We start from the raw sequence: 16543 nt of genomic DNA, 5'->3' as shown, positions 1-16543 counted from the left end.
TGACATTTTAATTTCACAGCTTTGGTGTTGTGCCATTATCACCTCTCTTCTCATCCACAGGCTTGGGGCTTTGACTGAAGTGGTTAGAGCTCGTGCTGCTGTCACTTCTGACTAGACTTTTCCACTGTCAAGGGGACCAGAAAGTCACAGCAACATTGTCCCTACATTTTATTGTTATTGCTTAAGGGTCTTTGTAATATAAAAGGAATTACTTTTAATATGTTATAATTTGATTCGGTGCACAAATCCCCAAAGTGCTCATGATAGAATAACCTATTTAAACTTGTTTGGATTGTGGATTAACACATACATAAAAAAAACTCCAGGTGTTACTCGGGAGATGACAATATCATCAGAAATATCTAGGGCAGGTCATCCAATTTATTACTGTTGTTGTACTATATATACAAAAGTATGTGGACACCCCTTCAAATTAGTGGATTCGGCTATATCAGCCACACTCATTCATGATGTGTATACAATTGAGCACACAGCCATGCAATCTCCATAGACAAACATTGGTAGTAGAATGGCCGTACTTGTAATGTCTGGGATCTAGTGGAGGAAGGAGTCAGACGCAGGAGACTCAGAGTTCAGAGTAGGCACGTCTTTAATACACCGACCAGGTGTAAAAGCAGACGCCACTCAACACAAATACCCCAAACCACAGGGGAACTAAACTGTATCCAAAAAACAGCTCACGTACACGAAACAGCCGTGACATACATGCGTGCACGACAAGTACACAGAACAATCCCACACAAAGAGCAGGCGGGCCGGCTGGCTAATAAAGCCCAACTAATATCCAAATTAACAACCGGTGTAACCAATAAACAGACAAGGAGGGGGAGGAAAAAATCAGTGGCATCTAGTAGGCCGGTGACGACGAGCGCCACCCGAATGGGAAGGGGAGCCACCTTTGGTAGGAGTCTTCAGTACTGAAGAGCTCTGTGAATGTCAATGTGGCACAGTCATAGGATGTCACCTTTTGAAAAAAGTATGTTTGTCAAATTTCTTCCTGCTAGAGCTGCCCCGGTCAACAGTAAGTGCTGTTCTTGTGAAGTGGAAACATCTAGGAGCAACAACAGCTCTGCCACGAAGTGGTAGGCCACACAATCTCACAGAATGGGACTGCTGAGTGCTGAAGCGTTTAAAAATCATCTGTCCTCGGTTGCAACACTCACTACCGAGTTCCAAACTGCCTCTGGATCAACATCCGCACAATAACTGTTTGTTGGGAGCTTCATAACATGGGTTTCCATGGCCGAGCAGCCGCACAGAAGCCTAAGATCACCATGCCAAGCGTCGGCTGGAGTGGTCATTGGACTCTGGAGCAAGGGAAACCACGTTCTGGAGTGATGAATCACACTTCACCATCTGGCAGTCCGACGGACAAATCTGGGTATGGTGGATGCCAGGAGAGCGCTACCTGCCCGAATGCATAGTGCTAACTGTAAAATTTGGTGGAGGAGGAATAATGGTCTGGGGCTGTTTGTCATGATTCGGGCTTGGCCTCTTTGTTCCAGTGAAGGGAAATCTTAATGCTACAGCATACAATGACATTCTAGACTATTCTGCTCTTCCAACTTTGTGGCAACAGTTTGGGGAAGGCCATTCCTGTTTCAGCATGATAATGCCCACATGCGCAAAGCTAGGTCCATACAGAAATGGTTTGTCAAGATCGGTGTGGAAGAACATTACTGGCCTGCACAAAGCCCTGACCTCAACCCCATCGAACACCTTTGGGATGAATTGCCTAATCGTCCAACATCAGTGCCGACCTCCCTAATGCTCTTGTGGCTGAATGGAAGCAAGTCCCTGCAGCAATGTTCAAACATCTAGTGGGAAGCCTTCCCAGAAGAGTGGAGGCTGTTATAGCAGCAAAGGAGGCACCAACTCCATATTAATGCCAATGATTTTGGAATAAGATGTTCGATGAGCAGGTGTCCACATACTTTTTCTCACGTAGTGTATGTTTACTATAGCTCCCTGAGGATTTCAAATGGGATTATTTTCACCATGAACTGATCTTGAGCAATAGTTTAACAAACCTGCCAGAGAATACACATACATACAGTAGCCAAGAAAGTGGGTTGTGGTGTTTTAATTATACACCAAGTTCAACACATCCCACTATGTACAGATACAGAACAGATTTTGCTCTTTCAAACATGAAGTCAGCAGTCTCCCAGTGCTGAGGTGATTTGATCATGGTGGATATTGAGTGAGAGTGAGTATGGAAGACTGCCAGGCCCAGGAAACTCCGTCCCCATGCAGGCTAATCAATGCACTCACAAGTATGGGATTATTTGTTGACTCGTATTGAATGCAGTGTGTTTACGCAATACTCAGAAATACTAAAGTACTAATGTTACCCAGCAGGCTGTCTCTAGCAGCCCCCAGATTTGATTCACCACCTCTTCATCCCCTCCTCTTCTGACGTTTTCCTGTTCGGACACCCCCTGTTATGATATCTGGCAGGCAGAGTTTGGACTACTTAGCATACGTGTGAAAAATAAACTCTCTAAAGCAGGTCTTCCCAAACTGGGGTACGTGCAATGCCGTCGGGGGTATGACAAATAAAAATATTGGCCTTTCACATTTTCAAACTACATTTTTTATATTTTCCAACGTGGCTGTACATTTGGGTGACGTTTTTTTCTCGCCTGAGTAGCCTCATTTCACTGCCATAAATAAAATTGAACCATCTAGTGTTCAGCGGAATAACAACCAAATGTCAAATACAGGTAGCCTAGTCAAATAATTAACATCCAAACACATTAACTGTTACTCTCTCGTGGGAATTCCACTAACAGTTTGTATGTAGCCAAACGTAGTTGCTGCTCATTCCGTTTGCTCAAATTGATAAATGGTTCAAATAAAATAAGGCCCACGTATGTGTCTCTATGGACCAGCTCTACTGGTAGTACTGCTACTACCAGCAGTACTACATCTGCACCTGTCGACGACACAAGTTGTTCTGCTTCCACGAGCACATCCAATGCTAGCATCAGTAATTCTACATTTGTTGTTAGCCCAGCTAGCATGGACACTGACAGTTGTGAATCTGATGCAGCCTAAGAGCTACTGCACCCTTACCCAGGAAAGCACCGAACAACAGACCATCAAAGGCACAAATATGATGAGAACTACATTGATTTGGGGTTCTCTTATATTGGGAGTAGTACCTTTCCTCAGCCATAGTGTGTTATATGTGCAAAAGTACTATCTCACAACTCGATGAAACCTTCACTCTTGCTCAGACATTTAGAAACAAAACATGCCAATTTGAAAAATAAGCCACATTAGTGTTTTGAGCGAGAATTAAGACGACTTTTGAGTAGTAAGACTTATTAAAGCAACAGATACCATTATTAAGAAGGGGCTAGAAGCGTCTTATATGGTGAGCTATCGAGTGGCTAGGACAGGCAAGCCCCATACTATTGTGGAGGACTTAATTCTTCCTGCTGCTGCAGATATGGCTGGGGGGAAAGGCCTATGCCTTCATCAAACACTGGTTCATGACGCATCAGTGACATGGCAGGAGATGTTTTGAAACAATTACTGCTTCGCATACAAGCCAGTGAATTCTATGCGTTACAGCTGGATGAGTCAACAGACGTGGCGGGCCTGACACAGCTACTGGTTTATGTCCTTTATGTTAATAGGGGGTCAATTTAAGGAAGACATCCTCTTCTGCAAACCACTGTATACCAGGAAAACGGGAGAAGATATTTTTAAAGTACTGGACAGCTTTCTGACATCAAATTAACTTGGGTGGTCAAGATGTGTTGGCTTTTGCGCCATCAGTACAGATACCATGACAGGGAGACATAGTGGAGTGGTAACGCGCATGCAAGCAGTTGCTCCCGACACCACTTGGGTACACTGCAGCATCCACAGAGAGGCTCTTGCTGCCAAAGGAATGCCTGGCAGTTTGAAATACATTTTGGACACTACAGTGAAAATGGTTAACTTTGTTCAAACAAGGCCTCTAAATTCTTGTGTATTTTCTGCATTATGCAATGATATGTGCAGCAACCATGTAACACTTTTACAATATACAGAAGTGTGCTGTTTATCAAGGGGCAAAGTATTGACACTTTTTAAAAACATTTTTACTGACCATAATTTTCACTTGTCTGACCACTTCCATGATGATGAGACGACTGGCCTATCTGGGTGATACATTTTTATTTTATTTTTAAAATTCTCACTGCATGATCTGAATCTAGTATTACAGGGACTCTCCGCAACTGTGTTCAATGTGCGGGACAAAACTGAGGCTATGATTTAAGAAGTTGGAGCTCTTCTCTGTCTGCATTAACAAGGACAACACACAGGTCTTTCCAGCATTGTATGATTTTTTTGTGTGCAAATGAACTCAAGCTTACGGACAATATAAAATGTGATATAGCGAAGCACCTGAGTGAGTTGGGTACGCAATTACGCAGGTACTTTCCCGAAACGGGTGACACAAACTGGATTCGTTATCCCTTTCATGCCATGCCTCCAGTCCACTTACAGATATCTGAACAATTGCAACAAGCGGTTCTGTGAAAATTGAATTTCTGGATTGGGCTGCGTTCTGCATTGGCAAATCGTGCTGTTAAGACACTGATGCCCTTTGCAACCACGTACCTATGTAAGAGTGGATTATCGGCCCTCACTAGCATGAAAACTAAATACAGGCAGCCTGTGTGGGAAATTATTTAAGACTGAGACTCTCTCTAATGCAACACAACATTGCAGTTATGTCCATCCTTTCATGCACACCCTTCTCATTAACCTGTTATTCAGAATTTATGATGAACAAATATGGTTTTATATGTAAGATGGTTAAATAAAGAGCAAAATTATTATTATTTGTGCCCTGGTCCTATAAGAGCTCTTTGTCACAAACTGCCTCGTGTGAAGTGACACTCATTCTTATGTTTAATACAATGATGGCAAAAAAACATTTGAGAGTGTGCTGACCCTGGTGCTAGAGGTGGTACGCAGCTGGAGGTTGAATGTTTGAAGGGGTACGGGACTATAAAAAGTTTGGGAACCACTACACGAAAGAATACTCCCATCTTTCCTGAAGCTACTGTTTATTTGATTCCTTAAAGGGGCTAGTGAAAGCCCAAAGAGCACTGGACTCCATATCCTGTTTTCAAGCTCCATATTAGTGCATAAAGCTTTAATCTAAATATATTTTGGTGGGTGACGCTACTGGAAATCAAATTGGTTTGATATTCATGTGATCTCATAACCCTGGGTGACCCAGAGATTTCACCCATCATGGCCAATTATCCAACCCAATTATTACCTTCTGTCCTCCAACTGCCTCCTCTCAACCTGCTCATCAGGGTCGAGGGCCTCCGCATCCACCACACACCTGCAGATAATTAACTTAATTCAAGTTTTAATGTGTTCGACCTGAACTGCTCCCTCTTTTTAGCGTGAACAGCATGATAGACAGAATCAGGTAGACATATGGTGCACATTCAGACTCATCACCTTTCTGGAGTGTAGTAAAATGGCTGCTAGGCTTATATTTTCCTATTACCGTGGTTGTTAATTTTAGGACAGGTTCTAAGAAGCAATACTATAAAACCACCTAGCAGCCATTTTACGACAGCGCACGCACTTGACATACTTTATAATAATAGCTTCAGAGAAACTGCATAATAAGCACACCAAGGCTTTCTGGAACATGTATGACGCATGCTGAACTTAATGCATTCAGACACACTGCACATTAATCCATAAGGGCACACACCATATAATCTACTACAGAACACTTCAAATAATTATGATACACACCACTATAGCGCATGCAGTGGGTCACACTTTTTGCTAGGGCTGGGCAGTATCCAGATTTTCATATCGTCATACCGTCCTTTACTCATCCTGGAATGTATGGTATTACTGGCTTAGTACACAATGGGGCACCAAAAACAACTCACAAAATCCCACTGGGTGTCTATTACCAAATTTGCAGAAGTAATAGTGAATTTCCATGCTAGCTAAATATTCCAACGAGCGCAAACAAATATAAGTGAATTGCAAAGGTCAAAGTTTTATACATATAGGTAGGAGCTACCGAATTTAGAGCAGCATGTGTACATGCCCTGCCTGCTCTGCTCGGAGAAGAGGGGGGGGGGGGGGGGGGGGGGGGGGGGGAGCAGAGGCACAAGAACAGAGAGGAGAAAAAGCGCAAGGAAATCATAGCAGTGACAGCTGTACAGACTTCTCAAACACAGCAGAAAGCGAACACTATATGATGCCCCATCTCCTCATTAATTCAGCCACTTACTTAGTTAACTAGCAAGTTAAACTTAGGGGAAGCGTTAACTCAAAATTATGATATTTGTTTTTCACAATGAAAAAAGATAAAACCCGTAAGGAATGGATCAAAATTTACAGAATAAGTACCTGGAGTAAAATTGGAGGGTGAAGGGTCATGCTTTTTCAATTTCAGTCAAGAGGAGGGTTTTTGTAAAAAAAAAAAAAAACATCGAGTCCATGGGAGGGTCATGTAATTGTTTGATTACATTTTTAGAATGAGCTTTGTTTTAATTACTATCTTGGGTATAGGGGAGGGTCACTTGTTTTTTTTTTTTCAAACTTTTAGGGAGGGTTTAGGTCATATATATATATATATATATATATTTTGGTAAAGGGATGGCCATTTTCATTTCAGAGATGTCCAATTTTCTCCATGTAACCCTTATTTTAGTGTTCAATCCCTAAGATATCTTGCTGCATTTTGTAAACACAAATGCTTCTAATTTAAATTTCTGCTAGGCATCAGACACATTTTGTGCTTCAGTTGCCTACTTTTTGTGGTGTAGCCTACTTTCCTCTGGTAAAATGCAAGATTAACTTTAAGCAAAACATTAGGAAATGTAGCTGGCTACATTATTTCTATGTTAAACATTAGAAATATGATGGCCATGTGTCATTTTAGCCCAAAAAGACCTTGCTTTTTCAATGTAGGCTAATTTACTTGTGTGGCTGCCAACCAGATAGTGTTGCGCTTCTGTTGTCATCTGATGTAAATGAAGCTATTTTCTGCCGAATGTGTTGCACTAATGTATTTTCTGTGAAGGAAAACTGTAGCTGCACGCCACTGATCACTCTATTGAAGCAAAAACAGCAGCCTTTCAATATAAAACGCAACCCCTGTCAATACACTGCTGGGGACACCTGCTTTCTCCTGTTGTGCTATTTTCAAACAAACACATGACTGGCTCAGCTGTTGCTCCGCTTTCATCGTGTGAAATGAAGACCGTGATCTGCTTTATTACCTATCGTATTGCACAAGTTGACTGGAAGTATTTACTTAAATAAGCTATAAATATAAAAATGTATTGAAGAAAAAAAACGTCTCAAAGGTATTGATGGTATTGAAAAAAACATCCTGAGGCTATTTCCAAATACCTCAGTATACGGTATCCCGCCCAAGCTAACTTTGTGCTGCTTTCCAGTACCTTCTACTTGACTTGACTTCAGATGCCAGTTTGTATCAGATCTCTCCCCATTTAACCGTGACCTTTCCCTCCCACAGGACAATGTGAACCTGCTTCTGACTGAAGAGGAGATGTACAGCCTAATGGAAACCTTCAAGCAGTGCAAGATCATCCCTGGTCAGTCATACTGCTGCAGTTCTAGAGAACAATACATTTCATAGCTGACAGATCTCCATAAGCCGGGACAAGTATGCTTTATTTGGCACAGCACAGTTGACAGATTAATAGATCAGTACATGCATACAGGACTGTTCTCATGTGATTATTATTATTTGACCCTGCTGGTCATTTGTGAACATTTGAACATCTTGGCCATGTTCTGATATAATCTCCACCCGGCACAGCCAGAAGAGGACTGGCCACCCCTCATAGCCTGGTTCCTCTCTAGGTTTCTTCCTAGGTTTTGGCCTTTCTAGGGAGTTTTTCCTAGCCACTGTGCTTCTACACCTGCATTGCTTGCTTTTTGGGGTTGTAGGCTGGGTTTCTGTACAGCACTTTGAGATATCAGCTGATGTAAGAAGGGCTATATAAATCAATTTTATTTGATTCTCATACAGCTCTTCACGTATCTCTGAAACAACCCTCTGAGCGCAGTGAGTTACTGAGTACAGAAAGGTGCCAAAAGCTCTCTGTTTTTGTAATGCGCACATGCCTACAAGTAAAAAAATTCTCTAGACAGGAATCTGTACCTGTTAATGTACAGTGGCGAGAACAAGTATTTGATACACTGCCGATTTTGCAGGTTTTCCTACTTACAAAGCGTGTAGAGGTCTGTATTTTTTTTTATCATAGATACACTTCAACTGTGAAAGATGGAATCTAAAACAAAAATCCAGAAAATCACATTGTATGATTTTTAAGTAATTAATTTGCATTTTATTGCATGACATAAGTATTTGATCACCTACCAACCAGTAAGAATTCCGGCTCTCACAGACCTGTTAGTTTTTCTTTAAGAAGCCCTCCTGTTCTCCACTCATTACCTGTATTAACTGCACCTGTTTGAACTCGTTACCTGTATAAAAGACACCTGTCCACACACTCAATCAACAGACTCACACCTTTCCACAATGGCCAAGACCAGGGAGCTGTGTAAGGACATCAGGGATAAAATTGTAGACCTGCACTAGGCCGGGATGGGCTACAGGACAACAGGCAAGCAGCTTGGTGAGAAGGCAACAACTGTTGGCGCAATTATTAGAAAATGGAAGAAGTTCAAGATAACGGTCAATCACCCTCGGTCTGGGGCTCCATGCAAGATCTCACCTCGTGGGGCATCAATGATTATGAGGAAGGTGAGGGATCAGCCCAGAACTACACGGCAGGACCTGGTCAATGACCTGAAAAGAGCTGGGACCACAGTCTCAAAGAAAACCATTAGTAACACACTACGCCGTCATGTATTAAAATCCTGCAGCACATGCAAGGTCCCCCTGCTCAAGCCAGCGCATGTCCAGGCCCGTCTGAAGTTTGTAAATGACCATCTGGATGATCAGGAGGAGGAATGGGAGTAGGTCATGTGGTTTGATGAGACAAAAAAAGCTTTTTGGTGTAAACTCCACTCGCCGTGTTTGGAGGAAGAAGAAGGATGAGTACAACCCCGAGAACACCATCCCAACCGTGAAGCATGGAGGTGGAAACATCATTCTTTGGGGATGCTTTTCTGCAAAGGGGACAGGACGACTGCACCGTATTGAGGAGAGGATGGATGGGGCCATGTATCGCGAGATCTTGGCCAACAACCTCCTTCCCTCAGTAAGAGCATTGAAGATGGGTCGTGGCTGGGTCTTCCAGCATGACAACGACCCGAAACACACAGCCAGGGTAACTAAGGAGTGGCATCTCAAGGTGTGGCCTAGCCCGTCTCCAGACCTGAACCCAATAGAAAATCTTAGGAGGGAGCTGAAAGACCGTATTGCCCAGCGACAGCCCCGAAACCTGAAGGATCTGGAGAAGGTCTGTATGGAGGAGTGGGCCAAAATCCCTGCTGCAGAGTGTGCAAACCTGGTCAAGAACTACAGGAAACGTATGACCTCTGTAATTGCAAACAAAGGTTTCTGTACAGGGGCCTCTCGGGTGGCGCAGTGGTTAAGGGCGCTGTACTGCAGCACTAGCTGTGCCATCAGAGACTCTGGGTTCGCGCCCAGGTTGAAGTGTACCTATGATAAAAATTAAGTAGGAAAAGCTGCAACATCGGCAGTGTATCAAATACATGTTCTCCCCACTGTATGTATTTGTTAGCAATTGTCTGTTTACAGGTAGCTATAAAACTGCACAAACTGCCTTGTTTCCTACTTTGTGAAGGGAAATCAACAAGAGGCATTTCACCTTCGTAAAATGAATCATTTTCGATCACTGCTTGTGGAGATTAATTTTCTTTCATTTGCTCTTGCTGTGTAGAGTCGTGCCTGGTGTCAGATGAGCTGCTGCAGTACCGCCACTTTGTGTCCAAGCAACTGTTTGAGAAGGACCTGTCTGATGAGCAGGAAGAGGAGGTACTGGCTCAGTTCGCTGCCCTGGACTCAGAGAAGAGGGGCCAGATTGAGTGGTCTGACTTCCTATACCATGAGTCCCTGGGAGTGCTCAGGAAGTTCCGCACAGAGGTACCAAAACCCATCAAACACTCACACTCACATACTCCGGATTCCCATGTTCCAGTGTTCATTTCGTCAACAGAAATAGTGACTCAAACACCTATTTTTCAGTGGCAATTGATGAGACCATAACTGTCTAAATAGACCCAGAAACTATAACTAAACAAACATTATTTTAATTTCAGATGTCTAAAACGAGACGAGACAAAATCATATCTAAGTGGACTGGGAAAGGGTTTTTGGAGTGATTGAGAGCTTTTCAGTGATAAGCACAATAAATATTAGAAGCGCAGTGCAGTTCTGTTCAGTAATGGGATGTACATGCCACACCTGGCACACAGCCTGCATCAGCTGGTGAGCTGCAGGGGAGAAAGTGATGTGTGGCGGCAAACAGGCTCTGGCTCTGCTCCAGGGAGTGTGGGCATACAGGCTCCGCTCCGGCTCCGCTCCAGGGAGTGTGGGCAGACAGGCTCTGCTCCAGGGAGTGTGGGCAGACAGGCTCTGCTCCAGGGAGTGTGGACAGACAGGCTCCGCTCCGGCTCCGCTCCAAGGAGTGTGGGCAGACAGGCTCTGCTCCAGGGAGTGTGGACAGACAGGCTCCGCTCCGGCTCTGCTCCAGGGAGTGTGGGCATACAGGCTCCGCTCCGGCTCCGCTCCAGGGAGTGTGGGCATACAGGCTCCGCTCCGGCTCCGCTACAGGGAGTGTGGGCATACAGGCTCCGCTCCAGGGAGTGTGGACAGACAGGCTCCGCTCCGGCTCTGCTCCAGGGAGTGTGGGCATACAGGCTCCGCTCCGGCTCCGCTCCAGGGAGTGTGGGCATACAGGCTCCGCTCCAGGGAGTGTGGACAGACAGGCTCCGCTCCGGCTCTGCTCCAGGGAGTGTGGGCATACAGGCTCCGCTCCGGCTCTGCTCCAGGGAGTGTGGACAGACAGGCTCCGCTCCAGGGAGTGTGGACAGACAGGCTCTGCTCCGGCTCCGCTCCAGGGAGTGTGGGCAGACAGGCTCTGCTCCAGGGAGTGTGGGCATACAGGCTCCGCTCCAGGGAGTGTGGACAGACAGGCTCCGCTCCGGCTCTGCTCCAGGGAGTGTGGGCATACAGGCTCCGCTCCGGCTCTGCTCCAGGGAGTGTGGACAGACAGGCTCCGCTCCAGGGAGTGTGGACAGACAGGCTCTGCTCCGGCTCTGCTCCAGGGAGTGTGGGCATACAGGCTCTGCTCCGACTCCGCTCCAGGGAGTGTGGGCAGACAGGCTCTGCTCCAGGGAGTGTGGGCAGACAGGCTCCGCTCCGGCTCTGCTCCAGGGAGTGTGGGCATACAGGCTCCGCTCCAGGGAGTGTGGACAGACAGGCTCCGCTCCAGGGAGTGTGGACAGACAGGCTCCGCTCCGGCTCTGCTCCAGGGAGTGTGGGCATACAGGCTCCGCTTCGACTCCGCTCCAGGGGAGTGTGGGCAGACAGGCTCCGCTCCAGGGAGTGTGGGCAGACAGGCTCCGCTCCGGCTCTGCTCCAGGGAGTATGGGCAGACAGGCTCCACTCCAGCTCCACCGCCCTCTCTTGCTTCCTTGTAGCTAACCAGTCACCACCAGCCTTCTAGTTAGCTACCCTTTGCCTGGTTAAGAAACACAAGCTGCTTTACGAAATTAAAAACAATAACAGCATTCAGTTTAATAGCAAAACAACAGTCTAGCTATGCCTTTATCTCCCTTGAGTGTAGAAAAGTAGAATGTCTTTGAAGTTGTAGTCTCCCTCAACCTTCCCACATTCCCCACTGCATTTCATTTACATTCATAGAGCATATAGCAGGCCATTCTAAACTAGGCTACTTGTGGACCGGACCGGATTTTAGGCTACACCTTGTTCAGTTATGTTACCTTATTAGCTAGCGATAGCTAACATAGGGCGTGTTCAGCAGGACGGAACATTTTGGAACATTCAGATATAGAAATATGATCTGTAAAACAAACATGTTTTGCTGACGTGTTGCATAAGGAACAACGTTGTTTCTATTCATGGAATTTCTACCTGCAACATTCCACAACGTTTTGCAACCGTTAACATTACCAAAAATATTTGGCGGCACAGAGGAAAAGGCATAGCAAACAATTTATTGACCAATTTCCTTTTTCCACTACATTGACTTGGTAAATATTGTTATTTTGAGTTAATGTGGACCCAGTGACTCAGACTTGAGCAATTGGACCAGGACTTGAACACTGGGACTTAGACTTCAGCCATAGGGACTTATGACTCGACCATTGGTGAATTGGACTTTGTCTGGGACTCGAGTACAGGGGACTTGGAAATGCGGTTAAGTGACTCAACTACATCACTGGGCGAAACCCCAATTGTGGCCGATTCATCTGTGGAACATTGACAACAATGGCAATGACGCGAGGTGCAACCCACACTACTTTGCCAATACTTTGCTGCACCATCTGGTGATTGTGCTTCTCTCTGTCTCTCTCTGTTTTTTAAAATGTAATGAGTAATATCTATGTAGGCTGAATTAGGAATTTACATGGCCAGCTAATTCTTATATAAACTCAGCAAAAAAAGAAACTTCCTCTCACTGTCAACTGCATTTATTTTTAGCAAACTTAACATTGTGTATACGCTTGTTTATTCCATGTGTAACTCTGTGTTGTTTCTGTCGCACTGCTTTGCTTTATCTTGGCCAGGTCACAGTTGTAAATGCGAACTTGTTCTCAACTAGCTTACCTGGTTAAATAAAGGTGAAATAAAATGTTAAAATGTGTAAATCTATATATGAACATAACAAGATTCAACAACCGAGACAAACTGAACAAGTTCCACAGACATGAGACTAACAGAAATGGAATAATGTGTCCCTGAACAAAGGCAGGGTCAAAATCAAAAGTAACAGTCAGTATCTGGTGTGGCCACCAGCTGCATTAAGTACTGCAGTGCATCTCCTCCTCATGAACTGCACCAGATTTGCCAGTTCTTGCTGTGAGATGTTACCCCACTGTTCCACTAAGGCACCTACCTGCAAGTTCCCGGACATTTCTGGGGGGAATGGCCCTAGCCCTCACCCTCCGATCCAATAGGTCCCAGACGTGCTCAATGGGATTGAGATCAGGGCACTTTGCTGGCCATGGTAGAACACTGACATTCCTGGTCTGCCACTGCGAAGACGATCAGCTGTCCGTCCTGTCTCCCTGTATGCACTGTCTTTAGGCGTCTCACAGTACGGACATTGCAATTTATTGCCCTGGCCACATCTGCAGTCCTCATGCCCCCTTGCAGCATGCATAAGGCACCTCCACGCAGATGAGCAGGGACCCTGGGCATCTTTCTTTTGGTGTTTTTCAGAGTCGGTAGAAAGGCCTCTTCAGTGTCCAAAGTTTTCATTACTGTGATCTTAATTACTTATAGTCTGTAAGCTGTTAGTCTTAACGACCGTTCCACAGGTGCATGTTCTTTAATTGTTTATGATTCATTGAACAAGCATGGGAAACAGTGTTTAAACCCTTTACAATGAAGATCTGTGAAGTTATTTAGATTTTTACGAATTATCTTTTGAAGAGAGGGTCCTGAAAAAAGGACGTTTCTTTTTTTGCTGAGTTTATGTTTGTCATATTTCTGCTGTTGGGAAGAATAGGATGTTATGCATTAAATATGTTGGTAGGACAAGGCTATGTATGTTTGTGCACATGGTCACTGATTATGTTAACTATAGGTTAATTTGGCAATGAAAATGTGATTAAAATGAAAGGGCATTTATTTGACTAAAATGGCCCACTGTTTTCATGAGACTGGACTAAATCTAAAAAAAGAGAGCCAAAATTAACACTGCCTTGTTCCCAGAACTCGTTGGTGCGTCTGTTGAGTGCTAAGGAGAGAGACCACGTGCGGTCAGTGTTTGTGGGTTTGGACCTGGATAAAGATGGTGTGGTCACGGGAGCAGAGACCCGCTGGGCCCAGCAGTCCTGGTTTCAGAAGTTCAGCAAGGAGTCCCAGTCCTGCAACGTGAGGTGAGCAAAACGCTGGTGAGACTGAGCTCATGGAGATGAGGTTGAATAGTTCATTCAATGTCTGTCACAGACTCACAGTCAGGCGCTCCTACTCAATGTGACCCATTTCTATCCGCCTCATACTCTACAACAGGGAACATCAACTAAATTCAGCTGCGGGATGATATTTTCATAATTACAAATATTTTGTAGACTGCAAATTGACTGCAAGAAGCCCAAACGGATATAATGTTGTACTAAGACACAATACTTTAAAACCTTGCTTAAATTTGTATACAATCAAATACAGTATCTTTCTATTATGCGTGGGAATACTTGAACAGATTTCCGAAGCTCCCTTGGAGCCGATTTTACTGGTGTTTTCAGTCTTTTATGTCCAACAATAAAATTTTTAAATCTATGAGAATCGAAGGCCGCCAGTTAGGGAACCCTGCTCTACAAACGAAGAACTAATATTAGTTTTTTTCATGGTGTGAGATGCTGCAAATTGACTGTGCCTGTGAGAGCTGTGAACTAAAGCTGACTGCTGGGGTTTCATCTGAATTTTCTCACATTGCTGTAGATGCCTCAACTTTTAATCATATTTCAGTGCCAACAGCACAGTCTGCATTGCTGACAAATGCCCATCCTGTTTTTGAAGAACACTCAGTGGGGTCCATTTTGTTGTTGCTGGGTGTGGTTGCCATTTCACTTTGCAAGAATGTTCGAGCCACAATAAACTCCACTGGTTCAGTTTTGGTTAGATGCAACAGGTTGTCAGTTGCTATTGACTGGGGTAACAGAGGTACAGGTGCTTGTTGTGATGTTACCCGTGAGCTGCTGGTGATAAGCCCTGGCTCTTCTCCATCTCAGTGGTCGGGCCTGCCGCAGGCTCATCAGTGAGCTTGGGATCGCTCTCGACATGGTCCTCTTTTTTAATTTTTTGTGTGCTCTTGGCAGTGCCCAGCCATTTTTGGATGTCCATGCTGATAAACGCTTAGCCAACCACCTATAATTATTCAGCTTGTCGCTACCAAAACGTAACGAAGCTAGTATCTACTAGCTAGGTTATTATTAGCTGTCTGCAAAAATGAACAACTTTTTTTTTCGCCTGTGAGGAAAGAAACCCCACCCTGGGATCCGATGAGCTTCCTTAACAAGGTAATGGTGGTACCTTATGACATAACCAGGCCCGGCTTTGCTACCTTGTAGAGCTGGCCCTGTTCAGGGCTGCTCTGAGCTGTATGAAATAATTTACCTAAGCTAGCTTTATTTCTATAACTCACCTTTCTTCATCTCAGTGTTGGTCTCACTGTGATCTAGACCTTCTCTCTGATACCAATTAATTCACAATAAGTGTGTGCATGCATACACTACCCTGTGTTACCCTCCTTCATTGTTATGTCATGTAATGCCATTCCATCCTTCACAGACTCTTTGGATTGTGTTCTCCTGTGAATTGTGGGTAAGTGACACAGCACGGCATGGGTTATACGTATCTTTCTTCTCTTCGGCACATCCAAGCCCTCAATCCACAAGTAATCTCACACAACCTATTCCCTTTTGACATTCCACCCATCATTTCACTCCCCCACCCACCAAGGCCAGGATAAAGTCCACCTGAGGAATAATGAAATCACAGATCAAACAATACAGGTGGTAGCTATAAAGTTGAAAGAACAATTGAGATGTCTAGCCTATACTCCAAGAGTCCTTCCTATGATGATTCCCTGTTGGTTAGATAAGATCGATTCAGTCCTCTCATTAGAAAGATCAAAAGATAGGCTTTTGTTTTTCTGTGAGAAGCTCTAGAAGGCTTCACTTGTCAGCTTTGAGGACACAGGGGGCTAAGTTGACGTGAGAGGGTCTACGCCCAGAACTGAGAATGCATTCTAATTCACCTCTTAGGTCAGGAGCTGCTGTTTTCTTTTTTTTTTCTTTTTTTTACAGCTTTTGCATAGAGCTTACTTATAGTATATGATGTCTATCATTTTAAGCCGGAGAATGTATAATGTAAACATAATATTAAGCCAGAGAGTGCGAGAAGATTGAGGATGTAACCAAGTGTTCAAGTATTAAGCTTTCATAGAGGTTCACAAAGCAGACCTTGAACCTTTCTCTATCGTTAATAATTCATGAGTTTGGCTGTGGCCTGGAAGAGAGTCGTTTGGTCTCAGTAACCCACTGAGACATTCTCAGTGGGAATGTGGTTTTGCACTATATTTGCACCTGACCTCTTCCCAGCTGAAACAAAATACTTTTTGAAAGAAAAGGGTGTCTTGTCCTTGGTAGACATGTTGGAAACTCAATGCCACCAATTGTAGTGTATAGTGATACAATATTTCTGTTTGTGTGTTTCCTGAGGCAGTATTAGCCACGTTGGCCCCATATCTGAGAGCAGTCCAGCCAGCTCCAGCAGTGAGAGAAGCAGTCAGAAAGATGACAACAGGTATGTACT

General features: G+C 44.4%; 1 protein-coding gene across 3 annotated transcripts in view; it reads left to right on the top strand.

Moving 5' to 3' along the window:
* The window catches only part of phf24 (PHD finger protein 24), a 40375-nt gene that overhangs the window by 21851 nt on the left and 1981 nt on the right, over positions 1–16543 (top strand). For 2 of the 3 annotated variants that reach the window (XM_036977341.1, XM_036977340.1), the window contains exons 4-8: positions 7556–7634; positions 9918–10120; positions 13940–14106; positions 15518–15550; positions 16454–16534. In XM_036977341.1, the coding sequence (XP_036833236.1) occupies positions 7556–7634; positions 9918–10120; positions 13940–14106; positions 15518–15550; positions 16454–16534 (563 nt within the window). The remainder of the gene's footprint in view (positions 1–7555; positions 7635–9917; positions 10121–13939; positions 14107–15517; positions 15551–16453; positions 16535–16543) is intronic. The other variant, XM_036977342.1, reaches the window with a different exon arrangement.

This window comes from Oncorhynchus mykiss, chromosome 5 (genome assembly GCF_013265735.2).
Source record: "Oncorhynchus mykiss isolate Arlee chromosome 5, USDA_OmykA_1.1, whole genome shotgun sequence".
In the NCBI taxonomy this organism is placed as follows: Eukaryota; Metazoa; Chordata; class Actinopteri; order Salmoniformes; family Salmonidae; genus Oncorhynchus; species Oncorhynchus mykiss.
This window is presented reverse-complemented; position numbering and strand designations above follow the sequence as displayed.